Below are 24,278 nucleotides of genomic sequence, written 5' to 3'. Positions count from 1 at the left end.
TTGATGTCTAACTATATTCTTTTTTTTAGTAATAGATGGATCTGTGCTTAAAAATGACATAAGACAAAAATTAGCGAAGGAGCGCAGAGAAGAAAAAAGAAGACAGCAAGATGGTACATTTCAGACTTTTTAAAGAAATCAAAATGAATGAATTTTATATTGTTATCGATTTCCAGTGTGGTTTTATTTACTTTTTCTAATATGTTTATATGGTAGATGACACTTTTTATAGTATGCATTATATTGGATTAAATGCTTATACTAAATTAGATAAAGAAGGCCCATAAAAATACTTGAGTAAATTGTTTAATTTTTGAAGTAGTAATTACTGTTAATTTTAATTTTCTGAAAACTGAGGTATAGACATCTTTTCAACATTTGTAGAAATAAGCAGAGTGAGACTTAGTAAAATCATACTAAACATGTAAATAAAGTTGCTAAGAATCCTTACATGGCTATAGTATTCATCACTGATTGCTATGCTTCTCAACTATTACTTTAGATCAACGGATCTAAAAGAATAATTTTTTCTATACCTTAAGAGCATGCTTTTACAACTGTATTTTTCTCCTCCAGTCTGTAAATCAGCCCCGACAATACTAGTGCTCAACTTTATTCAAATGGAATATCAATTACCTTTGTTTTGGTGAGGAGCTGTTTCTTCCTAGCTGTAAGCCGGAGACTGTTTTACAACTGTATAGATGCTGCCCGAGCTTAAGCTAGGGGAAATTTGAATATAGGAAAACATCAAAATGTGGTTTGTGACTAAGCCAAGGAATTGCACGCTTAACATGGTCTGTATAGATGAGGCATTTGAAAGAAATTTCCTAGTAGAAGGGGAAGAAACACACTTTGGTCATGTGTTTTTTAAAAAACATTCTTATTTTAGTGTATATACCATGTTAATCTGGTAGAATTTCATTTTAGCTCAAATAATCAGAAACATATGGATGGAACTTTTTCTTCTTAATTTGGAATTTTGGTTCAGACAGGATGCGAGTCATGTAAGTTAATTTCGTACACTCAGTGAAAATGCATCTCTGTTCACTTATGTAATAAATGTTTAGTTATTAGCGCAGGTTATTTTTGAGAAAGAGAATGAGAGATAATTAACTTTCTCCTCTGTATGTAATGTGGAAAACTTTAAATATTTTCTTGGCTCTTACACCTTGTATTTGGAATATTTCAGCTACTAAAGAACTACAACTACTTGAAAAAGAAAGAAAGTCCAAGATCCAGTATGAAAAACAGATGGAAGAAAAACAACGAAAGCTGCGAGAACAAAAACAGAAAGATGAACAGCGAAGAATATCTGCAGAAGAAAAAAGAAAGCAAAAACTACAGGAAGAAAGGGTACATATTTTCCTAGACTGTTAATTAGATGATACACTGTTGCCTGCATCTGGAATACTTTTTTTTAAGCCATTCTCTGCTTTTACTGGTTAATCCTGTGGAAGGGGAACAAATCCCAATTCTTCCTTTCCTCCCTTCAATATTGGAGGCTCTTGCTCCTGTCACAATCAGGTTCTGGGCGTTGAGAGCCACTGGCTGAGGTAAAAAGGAGCCTTGCGGATCCAGGGCGAGACCCCTTTCCATCTTCAGGACATGGTACATGTGGTGCCTGGGGCCTGGGGTTTGCTCGGAGCAGTTCTCTCCTACCAAAAAGTTTTCAGTGTTGACCTGATTCCTAATATGCACAGACCCACTATTTGGCTCTCCCTGACAGGACCCCATCTGACAGGCTTACTTCTCACAACTATAACTCTGATTGCAATCCTGAGTCTCATCCAACTCCAAGCACTGCTCCCTTACACATTTCCCTGACTCCCTCTTGTGTGTGCACACCTTCTCCCTTGCCCTCTCCCTCATGTTCCTCACGTTCCCTTCTTTTTCTTTGTTTTGTGGCCGACTGCTCTCTTCCTTTCTGGACTCTTTGTTAGTGTCTTTGGCACGCTCTTAGTATGTGTCACTGCCTTTGTGATGCCCTCTCTTTTTCCCTTCTGTCCCTCTGTACTCAGTTTCTTTTATTAATACATGGACATCTGGCTCCCTGTCTCATTCTGTATGATTATGTCTGACACCAAATTTTTCTCCTGTAGTTCATTGCACTACTTTATTCTGAGTAAATTAGACTCTTCTGAATCTGGCAGATTCTCTGTGACACCATTCTCTTTCTTGCTGGCATTCTCTTTTCTTCATCCCAGTGACTCTCAAGGGTCCCTAAATAAGCTTTAGTCTGTCTTCTGGTTCTCTGTTGTAGGTGCCTCACTTTTCTTTCTTTGTTTCAGCTTGTCTCTTTTTCCCTCATCTTTGTACTTTCTTCCTGTTGTTCCCTTAGTATGTGGCCTTTTATCTTTCTGTTCTAAGTTTTACATTTCTTTTTCTCTTTTTTCTCTTTGGTTCCATTTCTTTCCCGTGAGCCGCCTTCTCTGTGGTGCCCTCTTTTCCGCCTTCCTTGTGCACACAGCTGCTCTTGTACATGCCTCTTGCACTTGCGTCCCCCGCCACAAGCTTCTACCTCCATCTGTGGATGTTGTTCTAGGACTGCCCTTGTTCCATTTCTTCCCCATTCATGATCCATTATCACTTTCTCTGTCTTTCTGAACTTTTTTACTGTGGTTGCTTGTGCTCTCTTTTTTCACAATTCAATAGTTGATGGACTCTCAGAATTTCTGTCGCTTCGTTTTCCTTTGTGAAACATGTTATTAATTTACTTATCTATGTTGAAGAGAAAGGGGGGAGAGAGAGAAAGAGAATATAAAATTAAATAAAGATAGAGAACCAAAGAAAAGTAAAACAAAACTGTGTGCAGAGTGGGGAAGGGTCCCTGGAGGAGAAAGGTGGTCCCAGGGACTGAGAGAAAAAAATACCATCTTAGAGAAGCAGGGATCTGAGAGAAGGAACACAGAGGAGAATACAGGAAAATTCAAAGACCAGAGACGTGGTGAGAAAAGAGGCAGGAAGACAAAAAGACAGAGCCAAAGAGAATCAACCCCAGACAGCTTCTGTGGGAGAGCAGAACAGGGACAATGGGACACTATAAAATGGGCTCCAGGTAGATCAGGGGAAAAAACCCAAACTGTGTTGCTGAGGAGGGGCCATGGGAGATACCGTATTTTGCCGTGTAAAATGTGCACTTTTTTGCCTAAATTTTTGAGGGGAAAATAAGGGTGCACATTATGCATGGGTAGTAACTGCGGCACCTTATATCTGTTCTTGTGTTTTGTGATTATTTGTTACATAAAATTTCTTGTATCATAACCTGTTCAAAAATGAACGCTAAAATTCCTTTGTAATACAAAAAACAAGTATCTAAATAAAAATAAAAAATGGAATTATAAAATTAAAATGAAAGATATTTTCTGGAGAGTTCAGGCCAAAAACGTGGTTGTGCATTATACACAACAAAATACGGTATACCTGAGCCACAGATGCAAGAAGGAACCTGAGAGCACAGGTTCATTTGGAAATTGTGGGATAGAATTCTTAGGAATTGGTAATGTTCTACTAATATAAGATTAATCTCTGATTTTAGTCCATTATACTTTCTGTGTTTCTGAGTAATTTAGATTAGGACAACTTTCTGTTAGAAATGTAATTTAAAAATATTGACCTTAGGTAAATTTTTTGAAAAATTTTAATAATTGCAATTGCTACTCTCCTCAAAGGTACAGACAATTCTCCATTTTCCTAGTGTGTTTATCCTTTTCTTCCTCAGACAGCGGGGACATTGTAAGGATGATGTTGCTAAGAAACAGTGGTTGTCAGGGAAAAATAGAAAAGCTGGCCCTGAAGTTAATTTGCTTGTATAGCCCATGGTATATTATAGCACAGGGATGAAAAATATCTAAGTGAAGAAAATCATTTCATTTCTGGCGGCAGAGTTGTTTTGTCACCGTGTGGCACTGACGTTTGTGTAGCTGCTATCCTGATAAGTTTAAATTGAACTTGAGGTCAAGACAAATACATTGATTATCTTTTCTAACACTGGGTTATTTAACACCAGAATTTCAGATGTCATAAATGTGGGTACAGTGGATGACTCTGGCATAGATTTCACATCTGCATGTGTGTGTAGATTTTTTTTTCCTGCTTCGTTCTAACAAAGAATTTCAGGTATATTTTTAAAAATATATCCCACAACCAGGTGATGAATGTTTGAGGGATTCAAGCAGAGGGGAAAATTAAAGTAGGAAAATAATAAAGCATAAGGTATGATTAGTAAACACAAAATTGGACCCCTCACTCTTGTATAATTGATAGAAATAGACTACAAACTTGGTTCTAAATTTTGTAATGACATAAGCAGAGTGAAGCACAGTCAGTTCTTCAATTCAGATTCAAAAGATTAAAACCTAGTTATTCAAGAGAAGTACTGATACGATTGATAAACTGAGACATGTCTCTATTTTTAACTTTTACCTGATATAAAAAAAATTCTACCTGATACAAAAATTTGGTGATGGTGTTGTTTTATAATCCACAGATCACACTTAATACTAATCATTAAAAGGAATATGTAAAAATTGTTGGCATTTATTTAATTTTATTTGTTTATTTTAAATAGGAGAAATTCAAAGCTGTTGTCTCTCGTACATTGGAGCGCAGCAACCGTATTGAACAACGTCAAAAAAGATGGTCATGGGAAGGCTCTACGACACTGAACTCTGAAAGTAAAATGGGTAATTAATGCAAGCAACATTTAAATTTTAAGTTCATTCATGCTTATATTTAAATATTGGCTGTTAGTGTAAGGTTGCATTTATGACACAGTTTTGAGTTTTGTATCTTAAATGAAAATGCTGCTATGTACTCTGGCATGCACAGTATTTCATTTGTGTTGTGAGATAGCAAAAGAAACAGGTAAAAATTTTATAACTTTGTTTTATCCAGTATATGCAAAACCTTACCAGTTAAACTTGTAATTAATATAAAATGATTAATAATGAATAAGCTTGACACACTTTTTCCTATGCATAATTTTAAAATAAATTAATTCTGCACCATTTTCTATTGATATACTGTAAATATTCCTACATGTGGACATAATTCTACACAATTTCATAAAACCTAAGTTAAATTTACATAGTGTTTAAGGAATGACCGATAATAAACATTGTGTACCTAATTAATCCATATTAAGGCTCCATCATGAACTACATCATGAGCTCATTTTGTTTCGGCTAATGATACTTTCTCAAAATATGAGTACATTAAAAATTATATCTTTTCTCAGTCAATAAACGCTTTGTATCTACTGAAAAACTCGAACAGGAGACTTGTGGATCACACAAACAAAAAACTGTGTCATCTTCCAGTCTTCAGAATTCTATTGCCAAGAGTAAGTAGTTACTTCATGTATTGCACTGAATTTCACATCAATTAAATAAATTCTTTCTGTGTATTTTAACAGTACCACTTATTCTTTGGATTGATCCACATTTAGATTTATTACAGAAGAGCACCACATGGATTAACAGTAGAGATGGTCATTATTATTTTATATTTTCACCATTATACCAATATAAATGTCAATATATGTATATATATTCAATATACCAATATAAATATCAGTATAAATCCTCTTTCTGTGCTTTGTGTATTAATCATATCAGATGGGTTTGTTGGACTCAGCCCAAAGTGAAACATTTTGACCAAAAGTCATGGCCATTAAGTGGCACAGTAATTTATTTTAAAATTAATTCATATTCTTTCTAACCTACGAATGAAATCTTTTTTTTTCCTAAGGACTAATTAAACTAGTCATTTGATTTTCAATAAGTTTTATGAATATTTCCTCATTTAAGGAAAATAATAGCATATATATAGCAGTGGACAGATTGATCTGCTTCATACCTATTTGTTATTCACAACAACTTTGTAAGGTTGACAAGCAAGTATAATTACCTTCCTGGTTTTATAGTTTTAAGACCCCAGTGAATTCACCTACTATGAATACATCAAACACCTCAAATACCTTTTGCCTCTAGTGTTTGCCCTTTTAATTAGTATTTCTTATTTTAAAAATCGTTATCTGAGTGTGTCAATGACCATTTCTGGCTGTAACATATGGTGCTTTCACTAATAAAATGGATTAGACAATTCATATCCACCAATCAAAAAAATCCTTTTTCTTTCTGGAGATAGAAATAGAAGTGATCTTGGCAGGAAAAAGACATGCTACACATTCCACAGCATTCCCTCAAACTTAGCCATTAAAAAGGAGAAATACCACTTCTTTGCTTTATGAATTGGAAAAAAAGACAAGGTGTAATTATAGTTTGAATTAAAAAAGTTTTTTTGTATTATTAGGTGCCTTGACAGTTTTTGGAACAGTGCTGATTGCTATAAAATTTCATCACAGCGAAAGATTCTGAATCTGATTTAAAGTATAATTAATTGTAGGATTTCCATTTTGTCTAAATATTATAGTTTTAATATGTTGAAAATGATTTTTGTTTTGTTCATACTTATATTATGTTATTTGTACTTTTACGACACTTACAGTTTCCAAAAATTTGCTGTGACTGCTTTTGTCAATTTGGGAGCATCACATTTTCTCTTGTATTGATCTCACAAAAGTTGATCCATTTATCACCATTACCCTCAATATGCTTTCCCAAAGCACTTTTATGTATAGCCCAGATCCATTCATAAATTAATGTGGGGAGATTTTCTGTAGCACCTTCTTGTCATATAGTAAAATTTATTTTTCACTAACTCAATCCTTCAGAAAAATTAGATAACAATCATTGCAATGTTATGTTTATATACTTTCATTTTAATGTATCTTGTTTCACAGGCATTGACTGTTTTACTCTCTAATTGCTTTGACATATTAGCAAATATTTCCTCCAGAGACATTACATTTTTAGTATACTGAGCAAACACTAATGTGCTTTCTCTAATATATCTACTTGCTGTATTAATGAGACATGTAAAGAGAAGGGACAGGTGATGACTTTGAAGATAATAATTACTTAAACTGCACTGAAGGAGCAATTCCAAGTAAATTTTTAAATGATGTCTTTACTATTTTTTAAAGATTTTATTTATTTTTAGACAGAGGCGAAGGGAGAGAGAAAGACAGGGAGAGAGACATCAATGCGTGGTTGCCTCTCAGGCGCCCCCTACTGGGGACCTGGCCCACAACCCAGGCATGTGCCCTGACTGGGAATCGAACCAGCGACCCTTTGGTTTGCAGGCTGGCACTCAATCCACTGAGCCACACCAATGAGGGCTGATTTCTTTACTAGTTTTTAATACAAGAAGGTATGTGTGGAAGATACGTTGTGAAATAACTTGGTTGAAGGTACAGTATATTGCTAACCTTGAAATGATGAATGTTATAATTAATCATTCCAGGGAAAATAAAATCAATATTGGTAGTGGCTTACCTTTGTAACATCTCTTCAAATTGAAATGTAACCTGTTGAATCCGGAGAGATGAAGATTTCAAAGTCAAATGAAGATCATAATCTAACCTGTAGTATTTTAGATAGCCCTGTTTTTAAATCTTGGCTGATTAAAATAGTCTGCTTCTGCTCATTGCTGCCTCATAACAACTGTCTATATCATTTTGCCATTTCTTGCAGTATGATGATAAAGGATTTATGACTTAATCACCTGAATAAATCAATTAAACTTCTGTGGTTCATGATGCTTAATTATCAATTCAAGAATTTCCAAATGATGCTATACTGTCAATAGTGTACTTTAATTTGCAGGTCCCCAAAAGAGAAATTATTTTTTAAACAAACATTTCTCAGTTTTCTGAACCAGAATATTTCAAGTGAAATAGAAAAGTGTCTGCACAAAAGATTATTTTCCCTATGAATGGTTTGAGTTTCTAAAATTGTACATCTATCATACCATATGTTAATGATCATTTTTGCTTAAAAAACATTAATTATAACTAAAGTATAAATTACTTTAGTAGTAGATGTCATGAATTAAGTCCACAGTTAAAGGTTGTATATTCCTAATTTGGGAATTTTGATGTTGTTAGGTAGTATCAGACATTAACCTTTTTAATTTTTATCAATTTCTAAATATTTTTATTTCATTTTAGATAAAGAGTAAACTAGTTTTAAGTTTGGGAATGTAGAATCTGTATACTATATTTGAAACTTAAATACTTATAAGCAAGTACAGAGAAGATAGAAAATGTTTGAAAAAAGTAGTGGCTCAATACCCAAATAACATACTTAAACAGATTGTAAAAAATAATATTCCTTTGCCTTCGATCTCCAGAAGAAGCCAGAAAGAAAGGATGTTTACCTTTGAATAGAAGATATAGCAAACTACATTCACCTACAGAAGCTGAACAAGTAGAAGGAAAATCAGGTGGTTAGTTATTTCTAAGTACCAATCTTAAATAGTGGTTTAAAAGAGATATACGTATGTCAACATTCAGTTGCTTGAGAACTAAAATTGGAAGCCAAAATATCCCTTCTTTAAAAAATGTACTTTGGTTCCATACTTGTTTGGCTGAAGCCAGAAGAGCTTATCTTTAAATGAAATACATAATTCTGCCATCCTCTGAGCAAAGGGTCTTTAATGAAGCTGGCAAACTAGATGACAGATGTTGAAAAAGAGAGTTTTGTACTGGAGGACTTGATTCCCTTAAAACATTTTATCAGTTTGCATTTAGAAGTTCTAAATCACCGGCCACATTGTGAACCTCAGCGCTTTGCTCTCTTGCTTTATAGCATTACCCCACATTCATCCTTTGTGCATGTTTTTCCTGCTGATTATTGCATGTAAAATTTCACAATTATTACTTCTTTACTTGAAGTAGTGTCTGTCTAACACCTTTCCCCCTAACTTTTTCTTGTCAAACATGATGGTTGCTTTTTGTTTCATACCAAACCATTCACCTACTGAAGACTCTTCACTTCATTGATTCAGGTCAAATGCCATTGTCACAGGGGTCTTTATGAGCACACAAAAAAAAAAAATCACTGGAGCAAGATACTTACAGTGAGATTCATGTTTAGCAAAGAATTCTGTCAGTCCCTTGGAGCTTTTGGCAATGGACTTGACTACTATTATTGTTAGCAAAATTGTTTTGTCATTTACAACTGTTTTCTCCATATGTAAGTTGCTCTGTAGAGACTACATCTGTTGGGTGTGGTTCTGTTAAATATATTATCTAGATTCCTTTGTTGGTGGTGTCGTGTTATGCTGGGGCCTTTGCTCATCTATTCAGGTACTCTCTTTCCTGACAGTGCAGTCTGGTCAGGTGGCAGTGTTCACTATTATGTACGTGTTTTTCTCATTGCTTCTGCTTTTTGGCTGGGTAAATTGTATGTAGCAGTTCATTTTGTTTTTTTTTTTTTTTTTTTTGCTTGGCACTTATTTGTGAGGCCTCAAATTGAAACTTTTTTTGTTTGTTCTCATTATTTAGTTCAGCAACTGTACACTGATATTTGGGAGAATGATTTAATCATGCGCCTGATCACCCCAACAAAAGCATCAATAGCAAGGAGCAAAAGTGCTGCTTCATTGTCAGTCTCTGGAAAGGATACTCCAGGTAACAGACATAGGGTAGAAAGCTGGAAAGTGTTAATATTTGCCTTTAAAAAGTAGGTTGTGTTGTGTCACTTTTGTTGTTGCCGTAAGGCATGAAAATAATTTGACAGTAGTTTCCAAATGAATGATTTTACCCAACACTTTATGTTGTGTATTTATTTTATGATTTTTAGCATGGTAGAGTAGTTATCTGGGCAATAATTAATTTACAAGATGAGGTAAGTAATTTTGGTGATGGTTGTTAAATTATAAAGCTTTGTGGGTTTTTTGACCTGTGCTTAAGTGTGTCACTGTACTGTAAAAAGTACTGGATTTTAAAAGTAGAGAAAAATTTAATATCAAGGAAGGAAGATTCATACTCCACCCTTCTTTTTCTTTGTTAAAATATGGAAGAATAATATTGAGCTGCTCTCTAGTTTTTTATTAAGAACATAAAGATTGTTAGTGAAATAAAACAATTCTTCAGGTTATGTGGATTTTCTCATTTATAGGTTACATATAGTGGTTAGTTAGATGTCCTCAGTAATGGAGAGCTCTAACACATTATTCCCATCATTTATTTTCCTCTTTTTTTCCTCCACTTTTTTAGATTTCCAGAATATAACCCACCCCCTTTTTTGTTCAATATTCTTGATTGGTAAAATAAATCAAAATGCTCTCACTTTCTAGTAGTGCATCTTTTCTTCTGGTTCGAACCCCTGGCTTTGTTTATGCCTAGTTATATGTATGTCAGATTGCTTTTTGCCAGTCTCCCTTCAATTACATATTTCTAATTACTTTCATTTCAGTTTAACGTATCACTCCCATAAAAAAACTCAACATTTTGTCTTAAATTTCTATAGCTACTGGAAATTTAGTTATTATACTTATTATAATATAATAAAATATATTAAACTATATTTTTGTAGCAAACTGTCAGTGTTAAATAATGTGACTGTTAGACATATGAAGATATGTAAATAAAATGTTTTCCCCATCAAAAGTGAGAGACTAAAAAAGAACATTCAATTTAGTCAAATTTCCTATTTGTAAGTAGTAAATCTTTGATCATTTGTTCTATTTTTATTATTTGATAAGATCATATAAAAATTTTCCACTCATATTTAAAGATGATGTGAAAAATTTACCATGTTTTAAGAAAGGCACCACCAAGTACATTTTAAAAATATTTAACTACATATTTTTCTTTGTGTATGTGTTTTTTTCACAAAATAGGATTATAAACTACTTTTATTTAAACTCAGTACCTGTTATTTTTACATCCAAAAAATTACATATTATTACTCTTTTATTTATTGATTTATTTTTAGACAGAGAGGAAGGGAGGGAGAAAGAGATTGAGAGAAACACCAATGTGTGGTTGTCTCTTATGTGTCCCCTACTGGGGACCTGGCCCACAACCCAGGCATGTGCCCTGACTGGGAATTGAACCAGCGACCCTTTAGTTCTCAGGCTGGCACTCAATCCACTGAGCCACTCTAGCCAGGGATGCATTATTGCTCTTTAAAAAAAAGAAAAGAAAAGATTTTAGGGGAACAGAGGAGAAAGGGAAAGAAACATCAGTGTGCAGTTGCCTCTTGTGCGCCCCCCACTGGGGACCTCACCGACAACCCAGGCATGTGCCCTGACTGAGAATTGAACCAGCGACCCTTTTGTTTACAGGCCGGTGCTCAATCCACTGAGCCACACCAGCCAGGGCTGCATATTATTACTCTTAATGACTGCCTTAGTATAGTCCAGATTTTTTGTTGAACAGTTTCATTATATTTTCAGTTATTTCAGTATTATAAAAATGCTATCAGGAACCTTGTAAATTACATTTTCATTTATTTGTCTTATTTTTTCCTTAGTATAAACCTAGAAGTAAATTTGCTGGAATAAAGAGTATGTACTTTCTAAAGTGCTTTTTGATATATTATTGCCAAAATAACCCACCAGGGAGCTTATGCAAATTCATATTCTCACCAGCAGTTTATGAAGTTGCCTGGTTCCCAGAATTGGTACCAAGTATTATCACTTTTGTTCATTATTAGGCAAAAAATATTTAGATTGTTAAAGCTGGAATAGGCCTTGGAGATCCAAACCATTTTGATTAATATCTTGTTAGAATTTTTAAAAATTAAATTTATTGGAATGACATTGGTTAATAACTTTCAAGTGTACAGTTCTATAATACATAACCTGTACAGTGCATTGTGTCCTCATCACCCACAGTTTAGCCTTCCCCCATCACCATATATTTGATTCCCTTTACCCTCTTCAACCTCCCCCTACTCACTTTCCCCTCTGGTAACTACCATACTGTTGTCTGTGTCAGTGAGATGTTTTATTTACTTGTTTGTTCATTTATTGCTTTCTGTTTTATATCTCACGAGTGAAATCACCTGGTTCTTGTCCTTTTCCATCATATTTATTTTGCTTAGCATGATACTCTCAAGACCTATCCATGTTGTTGGATATATTCAATTTTTAGTATGGGAAAGAAAATGTTCTTTTTAACATTCTACTCCAAAACAGTCATGTATAGAGTGTCTGACATACTCACCTGTAAAGGTACTCTGGCCCTGGTGAAGTTGTTTAAGACTAATTTTAGAAAGTGTAGAATATCTTGCAATTTTCTATGAAAATCATTCTGAACTATAGCATGATTAAAATAGAAATGGCTATTGCAAACATCAACTTTGGAGAAGCAGCTTATTTTCATGTGTAATGGATTATTGCTTTCACATTGATTCCGTTAGTGGTGGTGCTTATGAATGTACCACTTTTGCCATGCTTCTGTCCTGTGTATATGATTCATTTGGCTAAACACCTCAGTGATGTGTGCACCCCTTGTCATTTTCTTCTAAACACAGTCTCTCTCTTCTCTATTCCCATTCTTATACTGTTTCATGCTGTATTTCTGTGTTGTGAAATTTCTAACTGAAATTTTATTCTTTCTCCTCATTCACCCATAGGTGTCCACAACCCTGTAATGCGGTATACACACATGCCCTTGCTTAGCCTTAGCAGTGACGAATTGAAGAATACCGCAGTGCTTTGCAAGTCAACAGCAGCAATACCTCCACAGGAGAAAGAAGAAACACCTCTCAAGGTGAACCGCGAAGCATCCCCTGAGGCAAGTATGGAAGCAGCCCCAAAGGGGATCTTGGAAGTGTCTCCGGAGACAAGTGTGGAAGTGGCCCCTGAGGCAAGTGTGGAAGTGCCATTCAGGGCAAGTATGGAAGCAACCCCCAAGGGGAGTGTGGAAGCATTCCCAGAAGTGAGTGTGGATACACTCTCTGAGAGTGTAGAAACATCACCTGTTGGGAGCGAGGATGTGTCCCTTGTGAGCGTCGATCCATCCCCTGAAGTGAGCATGGATTCGTCCTCTGAGGTGAGCTTCGACTCGTCTCCGGAGGTAAGCATGGAACCGTTACCTGAGGCAAGCATGGACGTGTTTCACAAGGCTAGCATGGACACGATTCCTGAGGAAAGCTTAGAAACAATCCTGGAGGAGATCATAGAAGTGCCCGCCAAGGAAAGTGTGGAAGTAACCCCTGAGTCACGCCCTGAGGTGAGCGTGGAATCATCTTCCAAAGTGACAGTGAGAGACACTCCACAGGTTTGTTATTGTCAGGTGGTGTTTATAGACTAATCTTCTATTAAAATCTGTTTATTTTATTGTACAGATGATGTGATAGGTCAGGTTTCCCAATATAAACAACTTATGATTGATAGCATTCAGCAATAAAATTAATAAAATATGATAACTCACTTTAATGATTTAAATTTTTGATATTCCTTGTACCCATTTCCCCCGAAGCTAAAATACTAATTTTTAATAGACAGGAGAAGATGTAAGAGTTTATATGAACCGTGCTTGTAAACTCTGAAGAAAATTTTTTGGAGAAATATTGCAAATCCTTACTTAGGATTTAGAAATAGAATTAAGTTTTCAAGTAAAAAATTTCTGTTAAATTAATTATTTCTATAGCCTGCTTGAATTGTGTAGTAGGAGTTGTTAGTCTGTAATAACATATCTCTGTAGCTAATTCTTATGCATGTAAGGAAAATCAGAAGTTTTAAGGAGCTACAATTGTGTATTATTCAGAATATTTTTCTCTTGAAAAGCCAGCTGTATTAAGTTATTGCTAATAATTTCTTATCTAATTGTATTCATCTCTTCAGAAATCAAACTCCAACAGGAAGAGCGCATTGACACAGGCGCCATTTTCTAGATGGCCATCTTCTGCAAGCGAATGGTGTTCGCCCTATCCCTTCAGTGCTAAGTAAGTAGCGTATGCGCAGTTTTTCCTGATAGTGTTTTACCAGGATAAATTTTACATCAATGTTTCATAATTGAAATAATATAGTATATATGGTAAGGTAAATATAAAGAAAAAACCCTCTAATAGACAAAGGGTTTCCTTTGTCTATTATAAAATACTATGATCTCATAACGTATTTTATGAAATAATACAGTGAGAATTAATTGGCACATATAAATTACAAAAGCATATCAGATTTTCCCCATTAACTATTTTTTCTCAGTAGACAAATCCAAAAGAATCAGCCACCATCATTTTCACCAGTCGTGTCAAAGCAATCAGCACAACCTGCTCTTTCCTGTAAAGCCATTCCTGTTCAGCATGACATACATGCACCAAAGGTATTAGGTACCATCAGAAGGAAAAAAGAAGCAGTGTCTAAGACCACTGACAGCTCTGAGGCTGTGAGCCAAAAGCACATGACCTATGAAGGTAAGTTCTTTCACTGAGTTTATATTTTGGCATTGTAGAAAATGTTAAAATATGGGGAAGGTCAACTTTATTTTCCAATTCAGGCAACTTAGGGAGCCTGCTTTCTTTTAGATAAAGAGAATTCAACCAGTCGCTGGCACATTGCTTACTTTTTCTTGTCAGACTTTGTTTACCCTTAACCCGTGATTTGTTTTTGAAAAATCAGTTTTTGGAACTGATGTTTACAGTACTGGTTGGATGAACACATTGTCTAGGTGATCCTTGCAGTCCCTTCCAGCTCTGATAAAGCATGGTTTTAGGAATGGCTGAACAGGTTTCCATCAAGACCTATAGGTCAGTGGCTTTACCTAAGTTGTAACACATACGGGCAGTATGTGGGTTCCTGAAAGTATCATATTGATATTTTGCCTGTCACATGTGTTAATATGCAGGGATATTGCTTAATTTTATTTTTTTTAAAAATTTATTTTTCAGAGAGAGGGGAAGGGAGGGAGAAAGAGAGAGAAACATCAATGTGCGGTTGTATCTCATGTGCCCTCTACTTGGGGGGACGAGGCCTACAACCCAGGCATGTGCCCTGACTGGGAATCAAACCGGTGACCCATTGGTTCACAGGCCGGAATTCAATCCACTGAGCCACACCAGCCAGGGCGACTTTTGGTTTCTTTGGCTATCTGCAGTTACCCACTTTATGATCAACCAGATATCGTAATGAACAATTATGAATGGTTGGCTCAACAGTAATTATTTAGTGAAAGTGATGAACAAATTTTAAAATGTGTGCTGGATGTGTTTTTGTTTAGTCAAGTATTTAAGATTTGTACACTTCATTTAGACTGAATATTAGTTTGTTTTCCTCTGTATTCAGTATAAATCTCTTTTTCCCATAGGGTCAATTTAGTAAGGTATCTTAAAAGAGTTAAACCAAAGTAGGAGGGAAGAGTACATCATTTCATTTTAGAACAAGTACTTATTAAAAAGAAAAAAATGCTACTTCTTTTGTTGGGGAGTTGGGATTTTGAACATAATCTGTTACATAGCTACATATATATCACTTTTTATAAATTTTAGACCATGTATACATACTTTGTTTTTAATATTTGTTTTTAATGTTTTTGGTTGTCTTACACTACTTTTTGGATTGAGAGGCAGTAAGTTCCCTTCTCATGTTAATTTAAACTAGAGTCTGATAACAAAAGTACACAAGGGATTCTGAGTGCTGAGGAGGCAACACACATTTTGACAGCAAACCGAAATCTTGCTCGTGAACAGAGAGAAAAAGAAGAAAAACTACAAAAAGAAGTGGAACAAAGGTCAGCACAGTATTATCTTTTCTACGCTATCACTTTTGTCTGGGCCTAAAGTTAGAAAGTCAAAACTTACCCTCAAATTAGATGTATTACAAATTCTCAAGAGACTGATTGACTTTTTCTTCAATGTGAACCAGAAATAAGTGTGGGAAGCATGTCAAGCAGAGAGAGGACACTGGTGTGTAGATGAATGATATAGGCAGGCCCCTTTCACCCTCATGCATTGTTTCCCTTGAAGGTGTTCCATGGAGATGCATAAAGAAACTAAACATCCTGCAGGATCCCGGATCTCAGTGGTGGTACCTGAGTAATCACACAAGACCATTTCTGTTGGCATTCACTGGTGTCAGCTCCTGTCTTTTGTTTCAATATCTTTTGTAATTTTAGAATTTGTAAACGTGGAAAGTATACTTTTTCTGTGTTTTCCTAAAGGTGCTTTCCAGTGACCTTTGGGATACCTGAATCTCATCAGCCACTGCTGGAAGGATTCCCTGTGGGCAGCAAATCTCATGTATAGTTGTGTGCATTCTGACTCAATATGAAGCTTTCTTGATCCTCCACCTTGAGGCCCATTCTAGTTAGGACCTTGGAATGTAAACCTCTGTCCACTAGCTGGCTTTTTAAAATTTATTTTAGAGAGGGGATGGGAGGGAGAAAGAGAGGGAGAGAAACATCAATGTGTGGTTGCCTCTCACGCGCCCCCTACTGGGGACCTGGGGACCTGGCCCGCAACGCAGGCATGTGCCCTGACTGGGAATCGAATCTGTGACCCTTTGGTTCGCAGGCAGGTACTCAATCCACTGAGTCACACCAGCCAGGGCCTGAGGTTGCTTTTAAATATTAAGTGTTTTGTAAATATAATCACAGGCTTCCCATATACTTTATTTGGCCTCAGGAGAAAGGAGAAGGGGATATTCTGGATAGCAAAGAGCTATAATTTGAAGACAATTATTCATTGCCTCATGTGAACAGACCTGATTTAGCATTTTAAAAGCGCTAAATACTGGTCTTTGTGGACTGGGCTTTCTTCTGTGCACCACCAGACCTTCCTCTGAATTACCCCTATCTCACCCCCATGTGATAATTGGGTATGAGCATGTGTAAGTAGAGAGTCCCATGTGTCTAAAACAGTTAAGGAGGAGAGATAATCTCTCTTCTCTTTCCTCTGTCTCTCTTGTGTTTTAAGATGCAAAGTAGCCCACCACTCAGTGGAAATCTTCTACTCCCAAGGGCTAGTTTCCCCCATTTAAAAAGGGTGAAATTGTGCAAACCTTGTGGAATAACAACACAGAAAATGTGGGGAATCTGATATAAACATAAATTGCACTTACTGCAAGCTGTGTATGGTAGAGACCAAGACAAATACCAAGAGTAATTTAAATATTCTGTGTCATTAGGAAAAAGATAGATGTGGCAAAGAAAGAAGTTGAAGGCCAAGAAGTGTTCTCAAAATTTGGCAGTGGGCAACGACAAAAGAAAATAAAAAAGAAGAAGGGATGTCAGGATCAAGAAAAGCAGAAAGTGCTGTTACAGGTTTGCTGATTTTGTACTTTATCAGGGGATGAGAACTAGGTTATGAAATTCATTTGAAACCCAAATCAAAAATATGTTTCTTCAAGAAAGATGAGCAGATGCTGCCTTCTGTGGCTGCATTTTTACATTACAGTCTAGCAAGCTAATACCCTACATCACTGTCAGTCACTCTCAGCCACCCTTGGCAAAAATTCTAGAATGTTTATCAAGGGAAACAAAAGCAGAAAACAAATTACAGATTAGCAGTTTTTTAGTTTCACTATGTAAAAAATATTGCAGCTTGGTTTCAGGGAGTCCAAACCACTCACACAGATTACACATCCTAAGTGTATTTTCTCAAACCTGCATTCTGTGGTGAAACTCAAAACTGCACGCCACTTCCACCCAGCAGGTAAAGATAGAAATTATAAATACCTCTAAAAGTTTAAAGGCATCGGTTCACCAATAAGAATGTCTAACCCATGTAAATTCAGATCACCAGGTAAATAATTCCCCCAAACTGAGCTCAGTTTGAATAGCCTAATTTATATTCCACCTTCAGTGTATCATTTATCAAAATGTTACGTTACATAAATGATTGTGTGATTTGCATTCCTGGAGAAGGTACCTTTAAAAACCCTCTTGGTGCTTTTGAGAAGTGTGAGACTTGACTCCTGTCACTATACTTTGAAACTGTTAATGATAACCTGGAGGTCCTGGAGGCTACCAGCACGTGCCTTCTAAATCCTCAAGATAATAGTACCCTAGTTTTGTACATTTTAGCTAATCCTTTGAAAACTGATCATCCATATATGTCATGGACACTTTCAGTCAAAAGATTACATTCTTGTTATGATGGATCACAATTTTATTGTTTAAAATTTAAAACTAGTGTTGTCTGATGTCATTCAGATATGTTGAGATAAAAAATTTTTATACAAATTTCCTAGAAAGAGGACACCAAAGCAAAAGTTCAGGAGGAGGCCGACAAACGCAAGAAGGAGCAGGAAAAAATTATGTTACGGAATTTACAAGAAAGATTAGAAAGAAAGAAGGTAATCATTCTCTTCTTTCTCTTTTTGGTTTGGAGGTTTGACTCTTTGTTTAAAACAATGTTACACACATGATATCAAAACATGTTTTTGAAAATCACAAGTGATATGCCAGGCCCTGCTTGTTTTTACCACTCTACTCTCTTCTTTCTTATCCAAAGACCCGACTTCTCCTACCCAGCAGGGTCTCCTTTTATTGACCATATCTCTCTCTCAAGGACCATTGGTGGCCATTACAGCGATGCTTCAATATAGCAAACCTCTGGGAACAGAGCTCCTTTGCTCATTTACTCAGGTCATGGTAGGAGTTGGTAGAAATTAGGTTTTCTTCTAGCCTGGGCCAGAAGTTGCAGCAGCTGAGTGGGAAGAAGCAGAAAGTACAGATCTCTCTGAGAGGCCAAGGAGCAGGCGATTTGTATGGTAGGATCTCACATTGTGTAACTCATCGTGCCTCACCTGGGAGCAAGGAAGGGACCCGGTCCTGGCTGAGGTGCTGCAAGGCCTCTTGTCAGATCCGTCACCCTGAGGAGGCTAGAGAGCTCCATTTCTCACAAGGGAAATGTACACTGGGAAAAGAATGCTTATCTTTCCTATGTGTGTGCTCTTTCTAGTAACAAAAGCTCTGACCATTTTGCATCATTGAGGTACATTCTTTTCATTAACATCAGCCTCAGACATGGTCTGTTCAGACTAAAATTATGTTTAAAAATTCTAATTGTTTCGCAACAATATGATTAAGTAATGAATTTCAAAGTCTGAAAAATTAAAGAGTGAGGAATCATTTGGGTTTCTGTGTTAACCATAACAAGTACAGTTAATCACTGCTCAAGGTATTTTCTAGATGACTGAAACCTAGACTGGAAGAAGGAACTCAACTGCTGCCCAAGGTCTTGTGTCTGTTAAGTCTGTGGCTTTGGAGCAGTTGCTGATACGATCCAGTTCTGGGAAATGGAAATAATCAACTTCAGGACCACTGTTTTGTATTTAATGTTTTCGTGTTTGAAATTTTGTTTTTCTTTAGAGAATTGAGGAAATTATAAAGCGGACGAGAAAGACAAATTCCAATGCCTCAAAGGTAACTCTCCGTGCTCCTACCAGCAGTGTATAAAATTTCCTGTTGCTTCATGTTCTTTTTAAGTTTTGCCAATCTGGTGGTAATAAAACAAAGTATCACGTTGTATTTCCCTGATTATTAAAAAGGCTGAGCATGTTTTTCAGATCTTTAGTTAGTTTTCATGTTTTTTTTTTCTTGTGTTGAAATGCTTATTTAGGTATTTTACCCAGAACTTGGAGCTGATTTATCTTTTTTTTTCTTTTTTACTAATTTGAAGTTCTGTTAAATGTTCTAGATTATACTACTTCCTTGATTATATGTGTTGCAGATAGCTTCTCTCAGTTTATGGCTTTGTCTTTCTTTAACTCTGTCTTCATTTTCACATTGTTGAATTTATCAATATTTTTGATGACTAACAGAATTGGCAGCCTTTTCATATTCTTATTGACTGGTTTTGTGAAATGCCTTTTCAAGTCCTTGGCCCGTGTTTCTATTGGGTTGCCTGCCTTTTTGACTGATCAGTAGGAGTTTTTACCTGCTTTGGTTTTGAACCCTTTGTATATATGTATTGCAGGTATCAGCCCGTATGCTTTAGTTTGCCTAACCCTCTCATAATGTCCTGTGATGAACAGAAATTCATTTGAATGAACTTAAATTCAGGAGATTCTTCCTGTATGCTTACTGCTTTAGGGGGTCTGTCTCATAAGTATTTGCCGCAGTGTCCTCCTATCTTTTGATGGATCACATGCATTCAAGGCCTTTTTTCTCCAGAATATTTGCCCTTTACCTTCTGTGCTACAAAACTGATCTTGTGCGTGTTTATAATTGCCCAGTTATGATTATTCATACCATGAAAATTTAGAATAGAAATACCACTTCTGAAAAATTCTGGGAGACACCATCTCAAAGATCATTTAGCTTATTGGCCTGAGAAGTTTACCTTAAGCAGAAGCCAAGAACTTTTTTTTTAATTCACGAATTGGCCCTACCTTGCCTTAGTTCGGACTCAGTGGGAAGAGAGTGCATGCCAACCCAAAGCTCTTGTCCCTTGGCTGCCACTCAGGGAAGTCTTTCATTCTTGGGTGTCATTCCCTAGCTGAAAGACACAACTAGAGCCATCTGTCCTGTTTCCTGTAGACTCTTGGGGCCAAAGAGTAGATTTTACAAAACCTTCCAATTGAAATCTGTCGTCTTTGAAGTAACTAAGTCAGGATGATTGAATATTTAGATGTCACCTTGATTTCCTTTTTTCATCATAGGTTGCACAAACATCCCGCAGTGACATGTACGAGGAGCATGAGGCGGATGATGAGGATGAGTCCGAAAGTGATGATGTGGATTATTTTGATGACTTCCATCCACCAGGTTTGCAGGCCTTTTGAGTTTTGTTAGTCACTAAGAGCTAGACTGCCCAGGTTCATCCAGGGACTCCTCAACTTCTGACCTGTGTATATGACTGTGGGCAAGTTACTTAGTCTGTGTGTGTGCTCAGTGTTCCAGTGTGAAAAAAGGGGAAGCTATTGTCCTCCTAGGGTGGCCATGAGATTTCAGTGAGGTAATCTGTGTAATGGTAAGAGAATAGTGCCTGACACATAGTGAACTCTCAATCATTATTAGGTGCTGCTTCTGCAACTGTTAATATTTTATAGGCTGTGCTGTGAAAGACTGTAGATGGCAGCTCTTTCTTAGTTGAATGTGAGGCTTACTAGCATTTCATAGCTCAGGGCCTTCTGACCTATCCATGATTGACCACAGGTGGAATGCTACTTTCTACGTCATTGAAAAAAAATAAAGTCATGTGATTACGAGTGCCCTGTAAAATGTATCATTGATTTGCATATGAGTTAGGAACCACTTTATGGCAGCAATAATTGATATCTGAGAAAACACTCTTGGTCTACCCTTTATCCCAAAGTCAGGTCCTCTACTAGGTATAGGGATACAGAGATGAAGAAAGGGCCCTCATCCTTGAGGAACCATGGCCAGCAAGGAGGCAAGACACATAAGCAGTGAAACTGCCACAAGGTAGATACATTAAAAGAAGTTTCGCCAAAATGCAATAACATAACAGTAGGAGTAGGGTAGAGGTGTAGTGTCTGCCTTAGGGCACTGGAAGGGGTAGGAGGTAGCACTGGAGGTGAGACTGAAATAAGAGACAGAACTTGGCTAGGTGGGTAATCAAGAGAAGGGGTAAGAAATCTGGTGCAGTCCTGTCCTCTGGCATGCCATTCTTTCCTGCCAAGGGAGAGAGGGAAAGTTCCTTAAAGGTGGCCCCTTTGTGCTGTGAGGGCAGGGTGGACAGGTGTTTCGGAAAACAGGTAGACCATGGTTATGGAAAGTAGAGAAGCTCAGGGGCTGCTGGGCCTGCCTCTCCAGAGTACTGCCCAGGACACTTCCTGCCATCAGAGACGTCCCTTCCCAGCCCATCAGCATCACAGCCTTCATTCTTCTTGTCTTTGTTGCTGAAGCTCCAGTTTTGATCTTATTCCTTTCTTTCTAGCCTGTGTAAGTGGCCTGAGTTTGGCCACAAAACTCAAGGCAAATTTTAGAAATGTGAAGAACACACCCAGGCTGCTGTTTTTAGACATCAATTCTGACAAAGTCCATCCGAACATAAAAACATCTTTAAAAAGTGACACGAAAACCTTCAGACAGAAGGTGAAACGCCCTTTGGCTAAGGCCAAGGCCAAGGGTATCAGGTGAGTTACTCAGCGAGCTTATCAGAATGAAGTTGGTGGCATTGTGATCGACATATTTAGAATGATACATGAGATTATTGATTGAGCTCTTAGTTTGTACCAAGCACTTGTCTTACAGAAACAAACTAATACCCACAACAGTATTGCTAGGTGAGGATTATCATCCCCATCTTTATAGATGAGGAAACTGAGGCATGGAAAGATTATGGGCCTTACTTATGCAACATTCTGCTCTTCTAAGGAAGAGCCCAGATTCACACCCAGATATATCTGACTCCAAACTGTACTTTTGTTCACACTGGTTAATGTCTCATAAAATCAGGGAAGGGCATCATTGATTGAGTGACTGCTATGAGTTAGGAACCACTTTACCAGGCATTTTACATTACCTATTTTAATTCTCATTGCACCTCTGAGTTCCGTATTAATGACCTCATTTTACCTATGGGGAAACTGATGGCCAGAGGTTATGTCTGAAGAGTGGGGGCAGATTCTAAGAAAGAAAGGTGCTTTGGGTGATTACCTGAAAGACATTAACCTACAAGGTCCATTGAAATACTTTGCTAAGAGGCATAGTGATGGTGTGGAAAGAGCACTGGAGCTAGAAAACCCACATTAGTCTTTACTACACCTTACTGGCCATGTCCTGGGTCAGCTTGATGTAAGCACGGGGTTCCTGAAGCCTTCACACTTAACTCCTCTGAGTCCCTCAGCATATGCATGAAACCTAGGGCTTTGTAGGACACAATTTGAAAACCAGTGTGTTCTGTGATCTCCAGGGTCCCTTCCAGCCTTACCATTTTATCCTGAAAGGTCATTTACTTCCAAGGCATTAATTTCTTAAAAGTCACTTTAAGTTTGAAGCTTCCTTCAAGACAGAGCTCTGATTTGGGGATGATTAGGATTCTAACCAAAATATCTCCTTCCAGGCTATCCACCAAAAGAATGACCAACCAAGTAACAAAAACTGGAAAGGCTGGGGGAACCAGCAAAACTGTGGAACCACCCAGAAATTTACATTCAATGTCACAGGAATGTAGACGCGATGAAATACTCGATATTACCAGCGAGACCGAGCCACTTGTGTCTGATACCCTTCCTGATAGTCAAAAGCACCATCTGAAAGGTTCCACAACATCCCAGCAAAGTCCCCAGATACCTCTGGATGACAAAAACGGAAACAAATCTGATTCTGCTTCATCAGGTAAGGCTTTATCTCATCTTCACTTTTGTTTGCAAGGCAGGTAACCGTGAAAAGTTCTGCTTTCTGCTGTTCCAGGGCCATCTTGGCGCCATGTAACTTTGGAGGTGAGGGAGAAGGCAGGGGTGGGTTTAAAAGCTAATAAGCTGATGTTAAAGAGGTTTCCATCAAGTTAGTTTTTAGAGAATAAATGGCTTGATTCTAATTTTTATAATCTGCATTTTCTGTCAGATAATACAAAGTAGGTTCTTTCACACCCCAGATCCCTCCGATTCCTCTGAGCCTCTGATCCACTGGCTGTGCCTGACAGCATGCAGATTATCATTTAGGGCAGAGGGTTTGTGATGTCTGTGGAATTTTCCTGTCATCCTGTGTTCCTAAAACCAGAAGGCCTTTGGTTTTCTGTCCTTGAGAAACTCCCTTTGAAATTCACAGGCAGCATGGGCTCATTTGGGGGTTGTGGATATGGAGAACCTTTCTAAAAGCACCAGTGTGTCGGCATGTCCAAGGGGCTGTTGAGGGTCCTTGGCCCACCCCTAACAAAGGAAGTCCGCGGCCCAGTTGATATGAGACCAGCATCTTCTAATCTTTTCTTCTTCCCTCTGGTCAGATATGTAAACCTCGTGCAAGCCTGGGAGAGAATTTATCCTCCACTCTGGGGTTCAACTTCCAGGCCCGTCACCCAAAATTCCTCCGCTTCTGCCTTGAACCAGGCAAAGAAAATAACCATCCCAAATAAGGAAATAAGGAAAACACCAAAAGGTCATTTTAGCAGATCTCTGAAGATGCTCCCTCATGTCATCTTGACTCTTGAGTACAAGAAAGGGTTCTGAGTAAATAGTGTTTTGTCTCCGTTGTGTCTCCTGTTTTGCATTTTCCTGTTAACACATGTTTGAGTGTACATCAAAGGTGTTTTTATAAATAGTTGTTCTTGAACTTCTAAAAGGATCTCTACTGAAAGAATAATTTTCTGTCAGTACATATTCGAAATCCTAAAATAATGTTTATTCTGTTTAACAGTTATAGTAATTGAGCAGTGAAAAACTCCTGTTTGATCTTGTAGTGAACATAATGGGTTATGTGAGGGACTCAAGATTGCTCACAAGAGCTTTGTTGGATTAATTCCAATATACCAACACCAAAGGTTGCGAAATAGAGTAAAGCATATTTTACC

The 24,278-nt window shown here is 37.2% G+C and overlaps 1 protein-coding gene across 1 annotated transcript in view; it reads left to right on the top strand.

Annotated features, from left to right (window-relative positions):
- The window catches only part of MAP7D3 (MAP7 domain containing 3), a 29,771-nt gene extending 5,887 nt beyond the window's left edge, over window positions 1–23,884 (top strand). The window contains exons 3-19 of the mRNA XM_054578093.1: window positions 30–113; window positions 1,190–1,353; window positions 4,568–4,682; window positions 5,237–5,341; window positions 8,254–8,346; window positions 9,410–9,535; window positions 12,492–13,138; window positions 13,705–13,805; window positions 14,068–14,276; window positions 15,460–15,589; window positions 16,984–17,119; window positions 18,049–18,153; window positions 19,172–19,225; window positions 20,464–20,569; window positions 21,705–21,903; window positions 22,833–23,107; window positions 23,715–23,884. Coding sequence (XP_054434068.1) covers window positions 30–113; window positions 1,190–1,353; window positions 4,568–4,682; window positions 5,237–5,341; window positions 8,254–8,346; window positions 9,410–9,535; window positions 12,492–13,138; window positions 13,705–13,805; window positions 14,068–14,276; window positions 15,460–15,589; window positions 16,984–17,119; window positions 18,049–18,153; window positions 19,172–19,225; window positions 20,464–20,569; window positions 21,705–21,903; window positions 22,833–23,107; window positions 23,715–23,722 — 2,657 coding nt within the window. The 3' untranslated portion in view covers window positions 23,723–23,884. The remainder of the gene's footprint in view (window positions 1–29; window positions 114–1,189; window positions 1,354–4,567; window positions 4,683–5,236; window positions 5,342–8,253; window positions 8,347–9,409; window positions 9,536–12,491; window positions 13,139–13,704; window positions 13,806–14,067; window positions 14,277–15,459; window positions 15,590–16,983; window positions 17,120–18,048; window positions 18,154–19,171; window positions 19,226–20,463; window positions 20,570–21,704; window positions 21,904–22,832; window positions 23,108–23,714) is intronic.
- Window positions 23,885–24,278: the final 394 nt, after the last annotated feature.

The sequence above is a fragment of the Pteronotus mesoamericanus genome, unplaced genomic scaffold (assembly GCF_021234165.1).
Source record: "Pteronotus mesoamericanus isolate MK-2021 breed Mesoamerican mustached bat unplaced genomic scaffold, CSHL_Meso_final contig_49, whole genome shotgun sequence".
NCBI lineage: Eukaryota > Metazoa > Chordata > Mammalia > Chiroptera > Mormoopidae > Pteronotus > Pteronotus mesoamericanus.
The sequence above is the reverse complement of the archived record's forward strand: the minus strand, read 5'-3'. Positions and strand labels throughout refer to the sequence as shown.